The 16,297-nt window shown below is 35.8% G+C and overlaps 1 protein-coding gene across 1 annotated transcript; it reads left to right on the top strand.

Moving 5' to 3' along the window:
- Positions 1–10,516: 10,516 nt before the first annotated feature.
- LOC150066396 (olfactory receptor 4N2) lies at positions 10,517–11,443 on the top strand. Its single transcript, XM_090352809.1, has one exon. The coding sequence runs from the start codon at positions 10,517–10,519 to the stop codon at positions 11,441–11,443; it is 927 nt and encodes a 308-aa protein (XP_090208935.1).
- Positions 11,444–16,297: the final 4,854 nt, after the last annotated feature.

Below are 16,297 nucleotides of genomic sequence, written 5' to 3'. Positions count from 1 at the left end.
AAGTTAGATAGCATATTTTATCCTTCTGAGGATCGGTGTTCCAAAGAAGAAAGCATTTATAGGGGCAATAATGGGGCTTTCACTTCCTTCTTTTGACTTCAAAAATGCTCATTCTTTTTTTCATATATTTTTATTGTAATTAATAGAAGGGTTACATTATATTTGCCAGATAGGAGGTGCATTAATTCACATACATTGATACCCTTTCTCATGTCTTGGTCTCCATTTCCCTCACCCCCAGCCCCACCCCTCATCTTGTTTTCCCCCCCTTCCCTATCCAATTTCAAATAACCAAATACAAATATATCCAATATATCAGATAACAAAGTGAGATACTGTAACAATATGAGATAACCAAGGGACAGCAAAAGAGATGAGAGATAACATAGTACATTTAAGGACAACAATCATTCATTATATGGCTTTTGTTTCTATATCCTGGAGGTCCTTTCATTTAGCATCATACTATATGGCTTTATGTATCTAAGTTTTGCTCTATTGCAAATCTCTGCTAGGAGAGCCCAAGGTGCTCATTCTCTTTATAGTGAGAAAATAAAGACATTAAGATGGACAAAACATACTTACACTCTATACACCCTGGAATTTCTGAGACATCACTAGGATTTCAGATTTAGTAGCACCTACTAAATTATTCATTGAGTAACTACTCTGGAGAAATGGACGGTGAAGAAAAAAAATGTGCTGAAAAAATAACAAAACAAATAAGACCTTAGGACATAACCACTGTAAAGATGAAGAGGTTGTCAGCATACAAATGTGACCAGTTTGATGTTACCAAATTAAATTTTATTTTGGGGGACCTTGAATCCAGTACCTTGCAGTCCTACTTGGCTTTTTCACTCATGGCCGGTGCTCTACTACTTGAGTTATGCCTCCCTTTCCAGATTGTTGCTGGTTCGTTTACAGTTAGATTCTCCCAAATGTTTCTGCCTGGGCTGGCTTTGATCTCAGCCTCATGAATACAAATGTGAGCAACTAGCATCCAGATATTGTTATTTTGATCTTGTCTCATTACGAGTTTTTGGTAAACCATCTTCTCAAGTCTGGAAATCAGATTATCTTTTTTGTCCTTTACCTTTTCTTCCAAGATGTAGGATTCTTTCATACTTAATAGTATGGGTAACAGAACTCAGAATTTACTACATTGTGAGAACAATTTTTATGAATTCAGAAGAGTGCAATTTATTTACAACCTAGAGCCCCTCTCATTTCCATTGATGCATCTAATTGATTACTAGATTTTACTTATGTCCTTCAAAACAAAAATCAATTTTAAGGAAAGTGTTCTAGTTTGGCTGGGATTAGAGGATATTTGGCTCTGTGAGTTTTTACAAAACTGCTATATCGTTTGCCAATTATTTTTGTCTTACTAATTCTATCCCTTATGTTAAACTTAAATTAGTAGTGTACTGCTTTTGTTATATTTTGGAGCTATTTCCCAGGAAATAATTTCTTTAATTAACTTAGATGTATTAACTCCAATGGTCTTCTAGTGAATTATTTATTAGGGGTTGATTTCCTACACTAATAATGCAATTACTGACCTTTATTTAGAATTTGAAAAGTAGCTTAGGTATATGGGTTATAAGATAACTTTTCTGAAATTTTATTTACTTAAATTTAAGTTTTCAATCTCAAAATAAGGGGTCTTCAGGGTCCTCTACCCTTGCTTTTAGATTGGCTATAAGATAAATTATCATGTGAGCTTTGGCTGACCAGATCTTAAACTCAGGTTGGCTCATCTCTGACTTGAATAAGCATACACCATGATGCCAGCCTATTTCAGTAATCTGTATAGATAGAATGTCTCAGAAAAGTAGAAAACAAGTCCAGATCAATATAATTAGTAAGTCAACAAAGTGCCAAACTGAAACCTATGAGACTGAAAACCTTCATACTTCTTGGTACTTGAAATCACTTATTTGGAAAATATAGGAAAACTCAGGTAGATGGTGGGAGCTATCTATCCTAGCTTTAGTTATTAAAAATCCATGTGGGAAACTTTTTTGTGAATCATGTTGCCAACAGTATTGTAAACAAAGAATTGTTAAGAAGAGTAGATAAAATTTTCTGGCTAGAAAAATGAGCTAATTTCCAGTGATTCAAATAAAAGCCTCTTGGATTAGTAACAATCTTAGACGCAATAAATATAGATATACTAGTAAGTAAACATGTTAGTAACTAAATAAACAAACAGGCAAATGACCTAATACTTTAAAAATATGACTTGAAGATTTAGTTTTTATCCATGAGAACATTCATGAAAGTATTTTAGATCCTTAGATTGCTGGGGATATATTTGTTCATCAAATTTTCTCACCATTTGTGCAAAACAGCTCTGCAGGAAGGAATATTCTAGAAGGAAAGGAAGTTGGTCTGAGCTCTTCTTCTCAACTTACAGTGGTCTTCACTAGGCCAGACTTACTTTGGTCTCACTAGAAAAACAGGAGTGAGTTTCAGTCCTTGTTCATAAGAGAAGACATCTCCTCCAAGCTAAAACTGCATTCATAGCCATCAGATTTCCCTCTTTGTGTCAACTATTATATTTAAAAAGTAGCATTTCAAGGTGGTTCTTAGATTATGAACAATTTCTGCAATGAATTATCATTTCTGACAAGTTCGCTTACAACTGTTCTAAGGAACTAAACTTGATTATCCCATTTCTCCTTCTGACTTCAGAGGTCTACAAGAATAAGATGTTAAACTTGGGATTTATCACCTCTTACTAAATGATTCTGGCTATGTCAAAAAATGTGAACACTGGGGGCCAGGAGTTTGGTCTAGTGTTAGAGTGCTTGCCTAGCATGCATGAAGACCAGGGTTCAATTCCTCAGTATCACATACACAGGAAAGCTGAAAGTGGTGCTGTGGCTCAAGTGGTAGAGCTCTAGCCTTGAAAAAAGTCCGAGGACAGTGCTCAGGCCTTGAGTTCAAGCCCCATGACTTCCAGTCCTGGGTCTTGAACTCAGTGCTTGAGCACTCTCCTCAGGCTTTCTCAAGGCTAGAGCTCTATCACTTGAGCCACAGCACCACTTTTGGCTTTCCTATGTATGTGTTACTGAGGAATTGAACCCAGGTTTTCATTCATGCTAGGCAAGCAATCTACAACTAGGGGTATTTTACATTAAAGGGTAAGAATATTCACTCAGTGTGCAATGCTTTAGTATTTTATTTTATTTGATGCTGAAATATGCTTGCTTTAACTTTGTGGGACTGGTTCTTGATTCCTGTCAACATTAAGAATATTTATATGTATCTGCATTTATATGAAAGATATATGCATAAACATACAGATATATGTATATATATGAAAGATAAAACAACTCCAGATTTACCATTTATATTTATAAATGTATTTCTTAGCTGAGGAGATAATTTATGACCAAGTGTACCTCACGTATGACAATAGAGCATTAGGGCATAAAGTTTATTCTTTCCTTTGCAGATTTTTCTTTATGATGATCTTCTATCTTCAATGCTACAAGCCTTCTTTAGTAGAAACTCAGTGACCTGAGTTGTAACTGGTGTTACAATTCCTGAATTTTGAATTGACATGTCATCACTTGGGAATTAATAGAACAGTTGACTTATCTCATGTTTTGCAAGTGAACATTTGAAAAATGTAAAAAATTTACATATATATACAAATGATGAATAATGCATTATATTTCCAGATTTTTATATTTCGCTAATTCTGAACTAGCTGGAACTTCTATTCATTCTGTAATTATATCTAATGTAACCAGGATAAATGTTCTTAGAATAAGACCACTGACTTGATATATTTTTCAAACATTCATATACAGCCATTAAACAGACTACTTGTTGATAACACTGGATCTATTAATAAAAACACAGAAATAAATAACTTACAACTATTATCTGGAGTTAGAAACATATTGAGAAGAAAGTAGGCAATTTAGGGCACCCTAGTGATCCATGACCTAGCCTCATTCATGGAAGACATTTGGACTGGAGGGAATTCTGGAAACTACCAGGGGACATAGGGCAGTGACTGGAAAACATTTTTGGTGGTCACAACTGGACTGCTACTGATGTCTTCTCCTCCTATTCACCCTATGAAGTATAGGAGTCTGACTTAGATGCTTTATTTCCTCAACTATTTTGTTTGGAAATAAAATGCTTTAACTGAAACTGTGAAAATATACTCCATCCCCATCCAGTTGCATGCAGCAGAGCTTTATTGACCTTATTAAAAGCCAAAGAACATGCCAGAAAATATTTTTTAAAATTCATCATAAGCTGTCAGAATGAAACTCTAAAACTATATATAGGATTTAGTCTCAATGAAATTGTGAAACTAGAACAATAAATGAACACAAATAGTTGTATAGGAGTTTTGGGTGTGAAAACATTCTTTCTCCAAGACCAGGAGTGCAGGTAATGGTGATGAGAAAGGTACAGAATGGTGACCCCAGAGATATATTGTTTATACCTCTACTCTCCTCACTGTTACACTTAGGGTTGTAGTTTTAAAGTTTTGTCTTTATGATGGTAAGAATGCATTCATTACATACAGATTGGCAAAACGAAAAGAGGAATAAAATCTGAGATGTTCTATTACTAGATTTCAGGACTTTTTATAAAGCCACAGAGACCAAGGCAACATAGGATGAAAGTAAAGTAAGCAAATAGATCGATGCAACCAAATAGAGTATGCAGACAATGACTTGCTTGAGAGGAAAATTTATTTTAAAAAATACAAGTATGAGAAAGAAAAGTTTTGCTTTGTTTTGCTATCACTGGGATTTAAACTCAGGGCCCTGCTTGGTTGGTAATCTATCACTTCAGCCACATCTCCAGCTTAATTTCTTGCTAATTGTCTATAGAATATACTTTCACAGACATTTCTGGTCAGGGCTGCTATAGACTTGGGATTAGTTTCACAGACTTCTCCAATTCTGCCTCTAACATTTTCTATTCAAATATTTATTTCCTTAAAGATGAAAGAAAATGTACTAAAACTCTGCTTTTTCATGCTGTGTGCATTAAATCTCTTTTCTCTGCCAAGTCTAAAGGTTTGTCCAGAGGCGGTTAAGGGTGGTCAGAGGAGGCATCAGAGGTGTCACTTCTGACTGCCCATCATCACAGGCTGATCTGAAGAGGCCTAGTTACTATGAGTCATTGACACCTGTGAGGTGTTCCAGTCTTTCATTTATTCTGTCTTGGGGTCCAAGATGCCTGTAAAGTGACTGCAGGAGAAAATGGCTCAGAGAAAATGACAGGGATATGAAATGGAGGAGTCTTGGGATGCCTGTCTTTATCCTGCTTCTAGATAATTTATGGGCTCACGTAGGGCATCACTGCTTCTGAGCAAAAAGCAACTTTGAAACACCTCTTACATAAAGACAGACAATCAAAAGAAAACTTTAAATTGTGATTCATGCTATGATAAAACAATCAAGGTGATATACTGTTATTGCATATAGCTTTTTCAGTGTTGTAAATGCTGATTTTAGAACCCAATAGCTAAAAATGTATCTTTTCTAAAACATTTAAGTAAGAAGAAATTTCATCTTATTGTGCCATCCACCTCTTTAACTGGTATGGATGAATGAAAGTGCCACAAACATTTCTATCTCATTCTTTAAGTGTATCCTGTTGTCATTCTAATAATTTCCAGAGAGAGTCTCTGAAGCTTTGTTAGCCTTCAAATTCCCAAAGTACATCCTCCATTGCACTACAAATTACTTGGCCATTTAAAAGGGCAAGGGGTTCTTTTATGAAAAGTGATATTTAAGAACAAAGGCAGAAACAATAGTTATTACCCCTTCCATTGGAAGTAAGTAAGGACTGCTGTGTGAAAGCAGTGTTGGGATTGTTAGAGAGATAGACATTTTGGTCATTCTTATTATTTGTAAAAAAAAATAAAAAGGACAAAAAAAGGAAACAGATATTGCACCTCTTCAGATGTGATATCTGCTGTCTTGTTATGAAATGTAATATTGAAGGAATAGACTAAGATGTGAGTATGAATTCAATAATACATAGACATCTTTTTTTGGATTCTGAGAATTACTTAATTAAGGATTTATACAGTGCTTATTGAAATATCAATTGTCTTGGGAAAGTGAATACTAAGACATAAAGTTACACATATTAACTGAACCAAGAGAGAATAATACAGTCAATGTAGAAATGCTAAGCAGAAGGAATGTTTACCAGCTTCAAAACATTGCAGAAGAGTAGCTTTAACTTGGTTTAGCTTGGATAGAGGTTTTCCTTTTATTAATGGTCTTAGCATACATCAGTCTGGGATGGTTATTAACTTACTGATGTTAAATTCCATAAATTTTATTCTGTAATCTGTCAGATATATGCAATTAAGATTACCCTAAGGAGTCACACCAAAAATAGAGGAATCTTTGGCACACATGCACTCATAAAATTTTCATTTATTATTATTATTTCATTTAATTCTCAGATGGATGCAGAGTGAAAAAACTCAGGTGAAGGAAGATTGACTGTCCCAAGATACTATGGTTAAAAAATTGCAGAACTGGGAGGTCAGGAGCTTGGCCTAGTGGTAGAGTGCTTGCCTAGCATGCACGAGGACCCAGGATCGAGTCCTCACTTATCACACACCTAAAAAAAGCTGGACATGGCTCAAGTGGTAGAGCTCTAGCCTTGAGAGCCAAAGGGCAGCACTCAAACCCTGAGTTCAAGCTCCGGGACTTGCAAAAAAAAAATTGCAGGACTGAAGGAGATGTGCTTAAAACAGAGGAGGACTGGGGTTAGACCCAGGGATGAGCCAGCCCCCACCCCTTCTGGCCTCAGTCTGACCTCCATGGATCATGTAACCATTGCACTGCTCCTGTATTATCAAGAAGCTCCTTCATCTTTCCATTAGAATTTCTCTGATAGCAATTCTGCTTAATGTAGTTAGAACAGAAAAGTTCCCTTTATAAAGATTCTTGTGCCTTCAGTTTTCAGGACTTTCATTTTCTTTAAAGAAAACAATGTTCATTTTATGTATATGTATCTTCAGTCTCTGAAGATGCAGGCACCATGGAAGCACAGAGGAAAAGGCTTCAAAGGAGTACAGTGAGTCAAAGACATTAGTCAGGAACAAGTCCTGTGTGTTAAGAAGCCAACAGTATAGAAGTGATGTTCCAATAAAAATAGTTACTGTGGCAGATTCCTCAGCATCTAAACTCAGATACTTAAATTTTTCTTCTTAAATACATTGTCAACTTTTAAGAGAGTATGAAATAATGAACTGCATATGAATACACAATATGTACTCCATTTACAAGTAAATAGATGCTTAACTGACTTTTTCCCTTCCCTTCTCCCTTCCCCCTCCCCCCTTCCCCCTTCCCCCTTTTCCCTCTCCCTCTCCCTCTCCCCTTCTCTTTTTTTTTCTCTGCCAGTCCTGGGGCCTGGATTCAGGACCTAAGCATTATCATTGGGTTTTCTCAAGGCTAGTACTCTAGCACTTGAGCCACAGCACAACTCCTGGCTTTTTCTGTGTATGTGATACCAAGGAATTAAAGCAAGGGCTTCGAGAATGCTAGGCAGGTACTCTACTACTAGGGCACACTTCTGGCCCCTGACTTTTCTAATAGTAGATTTTAGGCACAACAAACATGACAAATACTAATAACAATTGTTAGCTATGTACAAAAAAAAACCAAGGAAAAAGAGGAATGAAAGAAGAGAAGAATAGATCATTTATTTTGATTAAGTATTATGTAAATTCCTGTATTTTGTTCTCGATTAGGATGAGGTATGAGTGTGTATATATGTATGTATGTGTTTTGAATGAACATTTTATGTTTATGAATATAAAATGCCTCTTTTGATGTTTTCAATTCTTGTGCTCAGGTATAAAAGCATTAACTAGTCTATTAGGATTTTATATTTAAAATATGTTTTTGGATGTTTTGAATAGATGTACCATCATAAATATTTCCATTGAATTCATCGTTTGGGACTTTATTACTTTTCCTCATTTCCTTCTCATCTTTCACCTTGTCTCTCCTGTCAGGCGAGGTTAATGAACCCCTAATTCCCTACAAGCCTTCACTCCATATTCATTGACATTATTCTAAAACAAATGAAATGGGTAACTAAAACCATGCAAAAGTCACATTATAGCATTTTTTCTAGATCATTAACATCCAGCATAAAAATTTTATCTTAACTATAAATAATTTGGGCATGTACCAGCAACGTTTATATTTTATTCACATATTTTATATTCAATTTTATGTAAACTAAATTCAAAATTCTATGTAAAGTATAAAATTCAGAAATAAGACTTAAAATTGGATAAATAAAAATATATATGGCAATTTTAATGTATTGTTTTCATACTATTAAATTATTGTGCTCATCTTTAATGGTGAGCACATTCCCAACTTAGAGACCGCTATCTAAGCAAAACATACCTCATTTCTTCCAGTGACCACAAACCTTTATTTAAACCAGAATAATGGTTTGATGTTTTAGAGAAAAAAGAAAATATTTTCCATAAGTAGAATATTTTAAGGGTTTTTTATGGCAACATTCCTGAAGTACAATTCATATACAAAAATATGTAGAGCTGAATATTTCGATAAGTACACATATGAAAATATTGTGATGTAATTAAATGAGATATATCTTAATTACACTATAATTAAAATGCTCCCCTTAAAAAGCTTTCCTTTATTTTGAATTTCAAAATATTCAAATTAAGACCTAAATACATTAATACCTGTGGTTAGGTTTATTTTTTTTCTTTTTTAATTGTGATTAATAGAAGGGTTACATTATATTCACCAGATAGAAGGTACATTACTTTACAAACATTGATACCCTTTCTTATGACATGGTCCTCATTTCCTTCCCCACCCTCCCCCCACTTACCTTGATTTCCCCTCTTCCCTATCCAATTTCAAATAACCAATTAAGCACATATAAATATATCAGATAACAATGTGAAATATTGTAACAATATGAGATAACCAAGGGATGGCAAAAGAGATGAGAAATAACAGTACATTAAGAACAACAGTCATTCATTCTATGCCTTTTGTTTCCTTATCCTGGAGGTCCTTCCATTTAGTGTCATACTATTTGGCCTAATGTCTCTAGATTTTGTTCTATTGTAAATCCCTGCTAGGAGAGCCCAAGGTTTCTACTGATTATGACAAATGAGGGAGACTATTGGGCCTGTGTTCCTTTGAGTCTGGCTTACCTCACTTAATATGATTTTTTCTAAGTCTTTCCATTTCCTTACAAATGGGGCAATGTCGTTCTTTCTCACAGCAGCATAGAATTCCATTGTGTATGAATACCACATCTTGTTGATCCACTCATCAACTGAGGGACATCTGGATTGGTTCCCTATCTTTGCTATGGTAAATAGTGCTGCAAGGAACTTAGTTGTGCTAGTGGATTTAGTATGCCCTTGTTTCTGGACCTAAATAGCATTAATACCTGTGGTTAGGTTTAGTTTTTCTACAAGAAAAATATTTCATGTATGAGGGGAGGAGGAAAATACAATGATAGTGAATACTACCTAAATACATTGCTTCTGTATATGAGAATGGAAAAAAAAATGAAATTGAAGCTGTTGAATAAGAAGGACAGGATGGGAAAAGTGAGAGTGAGAGGGTTCATCTTATTTCAATATTTTATATGGATTTATTAAATAAACAGCATATACTAAAAAAAGTAATGAACTATAGTAACGTAAAAAAGGTTTGACCTATTGTGGTATCTTACCAGTGGCAGAATGGAGGGCAATTTGAATGGCTGAAGGTGGGTAATTATGGTCAGAACTCTGCATATACCTGTGTGAAAATGAAACTGTGAGGCTTGTTGAAACTGTTTTGGGAAGAGGATAAGGAAGACTGCCCAGAGTAATGAGTCTGGTCAAGCTATATTGTATGTTAATATGAGACACTTGTATAACTAATCAATAGTAGTAAAAATATGAGGGAAAGGAGAAAAATAGTCACACGATTTATGAAAACTAGGAAAAATACCCATTAGGAGAATCCTAGTACAACACTTTGAGAGAAGTTAAATAGAAGGACAGGTGAAGATAATCTATGACTTGAAAACCAGGTGTTGGCAGTTGTAAATTATAGAAGAATAAAAGGCTAATGAAGGTGCAGGTGGCTCACGTCTGTAATCATAGCTACTCTGGAGGCTCTGATCTGAGGATCATGGCCTAAAGCCAGCCCAAGCAGGAAAGACCATCAAATTCAATTCCAGTAAAAAACCAAAAAATGACACGAGCGGAGCTGTGTCTCAAGTAGGATAGTGCCAGCCTGACCTGAATTCAAACCCCAGGTCTGATATCACCCTGTCAGACGCCCCAAAAGGATAAAAGGCAGAATGGATATCAGGATTTTAGGCTGTGCAGAGAAATAGGATATAGATGTGGAATCTAATGCTTTTAGCTCATAAAGAGCTATGGTAAAGATGGAAAAGAAGAAAACAAATTCTTTGCTTGCTTAATATTATAAAGGTACAGGGGATGGAAAGAGTAAACAACACAATGGTGACAGAATTCATCCTCCTTGGCCTGACGCAGTCACGAGATATTCAGCTTTTGGTCTTTGTACTCATCTTGATTTTCTACCTCATCATTCTTCCTGGAAATATTCTCATCATTCTCACCATAAGGTCAGACTCTACGCTCACAGCCCCACTCTATTTCTTCCTGAGCAACTTGGCCTTCCTGGATGCCTCCTACTCGTTCATTGTGGCTCCCAGGATGCTGGTGGACTTCCTGTCTGAGAAGAAGGTGATCTCCTACCAAGGCTGCATCACACAATTGTTTTTCTTGCATTTCCTTGGAGGAGGGGAAGGCTTACTTCTTGTTGTGATGGCTTTTGACCGTTATATGGCCATCTGCCGACCTTTACACTATTCCACTGTCATGTGCCCTAGAACCTGCTATGCAATGCTTATGGCTCTGTGGCTTGGAGGGTTTGTGCACTCCATTATCCAGGTGATTCTCATCCTTCGTTTGCCCTTCTGTGGACCAAACCAGCTGGATAACTTCTTCTGTGATGTTCCTCAGGTCATCAAGCTGGCCTGCACTGATACCTTTGTGGTGGAACTTCTCATGGTTTTCAATAGTGGCCTAATGACACTTCTGTGCTTCTTGGGGCTTCTGGTTTCATATGCAGTTATCCTCTGTCGAGTACATCAGTCCTCTTCTGAAGGAAAGAACAAGGCCATGTCCACATGCACCACTCATGTCATTGTAGTATTCCTTATGTTTGGGCCTGGCATCTTCATCTACACACGTCCATTCAGGGCCTTACCAGCTGACAAAGTGGTTTCTTTCTTCCACACAGTGATATTTCCTTTGTTGAATCCTGTGATTTATACACTTCGAAACAACGAAGTAAAAATTTCCATGAAAAAGTTGTTGACTAAATATATAATTTATTAATAGATGTTATAATGGGAACTGAAGAAATGAAATTTGATTTAGAATTTCATTACCTAATTAGTACTGTTTTCTTAACTTTCTCCTTTGTCAAACAAATACTAAATCAGTCATGGAAGAAGGGTGAATGTTATGCATTATAAGAGAGTAAACTTTTTATGTCTGAATGTCATAAAGGTTATCTCAGAGTGACTGCAGTATAGGAGTAAATGTGAGAGACACAGAAGTTAAATTTTAAATGATGTTTAATTATTTACATTTTAAATGATGATATCACTAAGGTTGACATAGAGTTTCTGAACTAGCCTTATAATAAGAATCAATTTTGAGCCAGGAGCATAGCCTAGTGGTAGAGTGTTTGCCGCAAATGCACAAAGCCCTGGGCTCAATTTGTTGGTACCACATGCACTGAAAAAGCCAGAAGTGGCACTGCTCAAGTGGCAGAGATGCTAGCCTTGAGCAAAGTGTCCAAAGACAATGCCCAGGCCTTGAGTTCAAGCCACAAGACTTGTAAAAAAATAAGAATTGATTTTAATATTTTAAGCAAAAAATAACTCATCTAAAATGGCATGAGAACAACATCACTTAGCTGTACTTACAGATTAGTACTCAGTAGGTTCTGATATTGGGACTAGAAGAGTCAAAAGACAATGTCATTAAGTTCCTGTCTTTGTCTATTGATGTTTTATATGTTCAGTTTACTAACATAACTACTGTTGTGTACATTTCTTTCTATTGTCAGTCATTGTTCAAAATAGTCAAGGATTTTTATTGCCATTTAAGGACTTTTTCCTGCCCCAACTAGACTCATTGTATTCCAACATAATTCTTACTATCTAGTTTAAGGGAGAAAACTCTTTATTATCTTAACTTTCAGTAACCCAATTTTATTTCACCTTTCTAAACTGACAGAGTAACAATTCTACAATATACTAATTCCGCACACATTTCTCAGGCTCTTGGGAAATAGAACTTTATATCCCTTCAAGCTTCCATTACTTGAACTACCAAGAAAACCAGGGAAGAGTAAAAGCTCATATAATGTGAGGGCACTGAAATATTAAGCCATATTGCCTAGAGGCACAAAGATCTTTCTAAGAATCAAGAGGAGAGAATTAGACAACCCTTTCCTGAATTTTGGTAACAGAAATTGATCTGGATTTTCATAAGGCAACTTGAGCTCTATAAGGCACTGCTTCCTGTATGCTGGTGTACTGACAACCTAGATCATCTAGATTTCTCCTTCAGACTAGAACTGAGTTTCAAATAGCTTTACATTTTCCCACAGCGCCTGTCTTTTTGGTTTGCACTCAATGATGTTAGCCAAGGAGGGAAGACCTGACTTCACTTTCTTTGTTTAGAATTTGAATTAGTATTTAAAAACTGCTGAATACATTTATTTCAGTGACAGACCAGGGACTTTGTGTGGGTCCTCTGGAATGAAACATGTATCTTTCGCACACTTTTCTACTATGTCATTTTCAGCAGTGTCTCCTGCAGATCTGGTTTAGTCAAGCAGACAGATAATTTTGTTTCAAAGATTGTAGCCTATGGTTTGTCCTAGCTGGTTTGTTCAGCTAGTTACTCCTATTCTGGTTGATTTGTTTATATGCTATTCATACTATTTCAAGAATGAAGTGTTTATTAACTTTGTTTTATTATGCTGGCAACACGAAATTGTCAACTTCACCATGGCCTCTTTCCCGGAGGATTGGTCTAGGACCAATCCTCAGTCTTTTCCATGGAATGATACAATATATTTGTCGTAGTAAAAATATAATTGAAAGAAACAACCTCCACTGACTCTTCCAAAAATAGCGCATTTGATCACAGTTCAAAGAAAGTCAGGACAGGAAAGTCTTTTATCTCCAATTAATAATAAAAAAAGCTGGAAATATAGGTGTGACTCAAGTGGTAAGGGAAAGATTTGACTGAAAAAGGTAAGGGATAGTGCCCAGTCCCTGAGCTGAAGCACCAGAAGCAGGATAAATAAAAGAAAAAAAGTTATGAGAACAAATTCTCACTGTCCCTGTCATTAGTAGCTCAACATAAACATAGAAGCACTACCCTGAAAAATTACAGCCGTGAACAATTTCTAGTGGAAATTGCTACAAATGTGACTCAGTTTTCATCTACTTCTTGGATGATTAGAGTACTGATGTTTATGTACTTTCATTGTGATTATAAAGGTGATATACACAAGGGTTACAGTTATATAAGTTAGACAAAGAATACATTTTTTTCAAACAATGTCATCCCTCCCCTCACTCTTTTAAAGTTTTTGATCATTCATAAGTTGTATAGTTCATTTGCAACATAGTGTCTAGTGAGTACCACTGTTGCATGTGTTCAACCTTTGTTCTACCAATTCTGTGCCCTACCCTTAAACTCCTAGGGATAATTATATACATAAACAAGATAAAAGAAAAATGAAACAAAAACACAACAGAGGGAAAAAAGGCTCTTTCTTGCATTTCCTGTAGTTCAATAAATACTATTTTATATGATCAGATGCACATAGATATTGTGCCTTTGGGATCTTCTCCTAAGAATATCCTTATTTGGCCTTGATGTGTGTGTGAATAAACTCAAGTTAGAATGGTCATCATCAAGAAAACTAACAATAGCACATGCTGGCAGGGATGTCACCCAAAGGGAACTCTACTACACTGTAGGTGGAAGTGTAAACTTGTACAACCCCTCAAGAAAGCAGTATGGAGGCTCCTGAAAAGACTAAACTAGAGTTTCCCTATGACCCAGGAATTCCACTCACGGGCATTTGTCCAATATCCCACAAACAAAACTGCACTAAAGCTACCAGCACACCCATGTTCACTGCAGCATTGTTTACCATAGTCAAGTTATGAAATCAACACAGATGATCCTCAGTGGATGAATGGCTAAAACTATGTGCTACATATACACAACAGAATTCTACTTATCCATAAGAAAGAATGATGTTGTATCATTCATAAGAAAATGGAAACACTTGGAAAAAATTAAGTGAAGAAAGCCAGACCCAAAGAAACATAAGTTGTATGTTTTCCCTAATGTTCCTACAGGTCTGAAAATAAACACACTGGAGAGTGAAGCACTGATTTTTTAAATTTATATTTTATTGTAATTAATAGAAGGGTTACATTATATTCACCAGATATAATGTACATTTCTTAATAATTATTGCTACCCCTTCTCATGTTTTTTCTCTCCATTTCCCTCCCCCACCCACTCCCATCATCTTGTTTTCCCCCTTCCCTATCCTATTTCAAAGAAACAAATAAACATATATGCAATATATCAGATGACATGATAAGATGAGAAATAACATAGTACATTAAGAACAACAGTCACACCTTACATGGCTCTTGTTGTTATGTCTTGAAGGTCCTTTCATTTAGCCTCATTCTATATGGCCTTAGGTATCTAGGTTTTTCCCTATTGTAAACTTCTGCTAGGAGAGTCCAAGGTCTATACTAATTATGACAAACGAGGGAAACCATTGAGCCTATATTCCTTTGAGTCTGGCTTACTTCACTTAATATGATTTTTTTCCAAGTCTTTCCATTTCTGTAAAAATGGGGCTATGTTGTTCGTTCTGATGGCAGCATAGAAATCTACTCTGTATAAATACCACATCTTGTTGATCTACTCATCAACTGAAGGGCATCTGGGTTGGTTCCATATCTTTGCTATTATAAATAGTGCTGCAAGGAACATAGTTGTGCTAGTGGATTTAGTATGTCCTTGTTCCTGGATGATTGGGTAAATGACAAGTAGTGGAATTGCTGGGTCATAGGGGAGATTAATCTTTTGAGGAAATGCCATACAGCTTTCCATAGGGGTTGAATGAGTTTACACTCCCACGAACACTGTAATAGTGATCCCTCCTGGCCACATCCCCGTCAGCATCTGTTATTAGATTTTTTGATCATGGCCATTCTAACTGGGGTGAGGTGAATCTCAGAGTTGTTTTGATTTGCATTTCTTTTATTGCCATTGATGTTGGGCATTTCTTTGTGTGCCTATAGGCCATTTTTATTTGTTCATCAGAAAAGACTCTCTTTAATCTTTGGCCCATCTTTTAATGGGATGGTTGTTTCTTTGGAGATTAGTTTTGGAGCTGCTGATATATTTTAGATATGAGGCCTTTGTCCGTTGTATGGTCAGTGAAGATCTCCCACTCTGTAGGCTTTCTAGTTAGTTTGCTAGCTATGTCCTTGGTCATACAGAGCTCTGTAGTTTAATGCAGTCCCACTTATCCAGGCTTTCTCTGATTTGTCATGTTTCTTGGTCCTTATTAAGAAAGTTTTGACCTATGTCAAGGAGACCCAGTGTATCTCCTAATCTTTCTTGTAAAGTTTTCAGTTGAAGTGCCGATTTTTGATTGAAAAAATAACTCTGACTATAGGATTAAATATAATGATTATCTCTAATGAAGTGCAGCTTTGTGTCAGAGAGGTAGAATAATAGTAATACTGGTGTGAGAAAGGGATTACTATTAATCAGAATGTATTATTTTGAATAAATTTCTGCACATGGTATCTTTAAAAGTAAAGCAAAATCAAGTAATATGTTAATTAAAAATTCAGATTTAAAAGAATGTCTTTGTGATATGTTTATATAAATTCATATAAAATTTATGAATTATATTTATGCTTATATAATCTGTTGTGATAAAGCAATAGCTACATTCTTTTGGATTATATTCAGAAAAAGCAGGCTAGAGGATACCTTTTGGGTATTGAAAATATTTCACATGCCTCAGTCCAAATCTTTTAGGGGGCAGCATTTAATCATTTCTCATTATCTACATGGCTATTTTGTAAACATTATTTACATACCATTTATAAAATTGTC

Source organism: Megascapheus bottae, chromosome 2 (assembly GCF_031878675.1).
Source record: "Megascapheus bottae isolate mThoBot1 chromosome 2, mThoBot2.hap1, whole genome shotgun sequence".
In the NCBI taxonomy this organism is placed as follows: Eukaryota; Metazoa; Chordata; class Mammalia; order Rodentia; family Geomyidae; genus Megascapheus; species Megascapheus bottae.
Note: the sequence above shows the minus strand (reverse complement) of the source record. Positions and strands in the feature narration are given on the sequence as shown.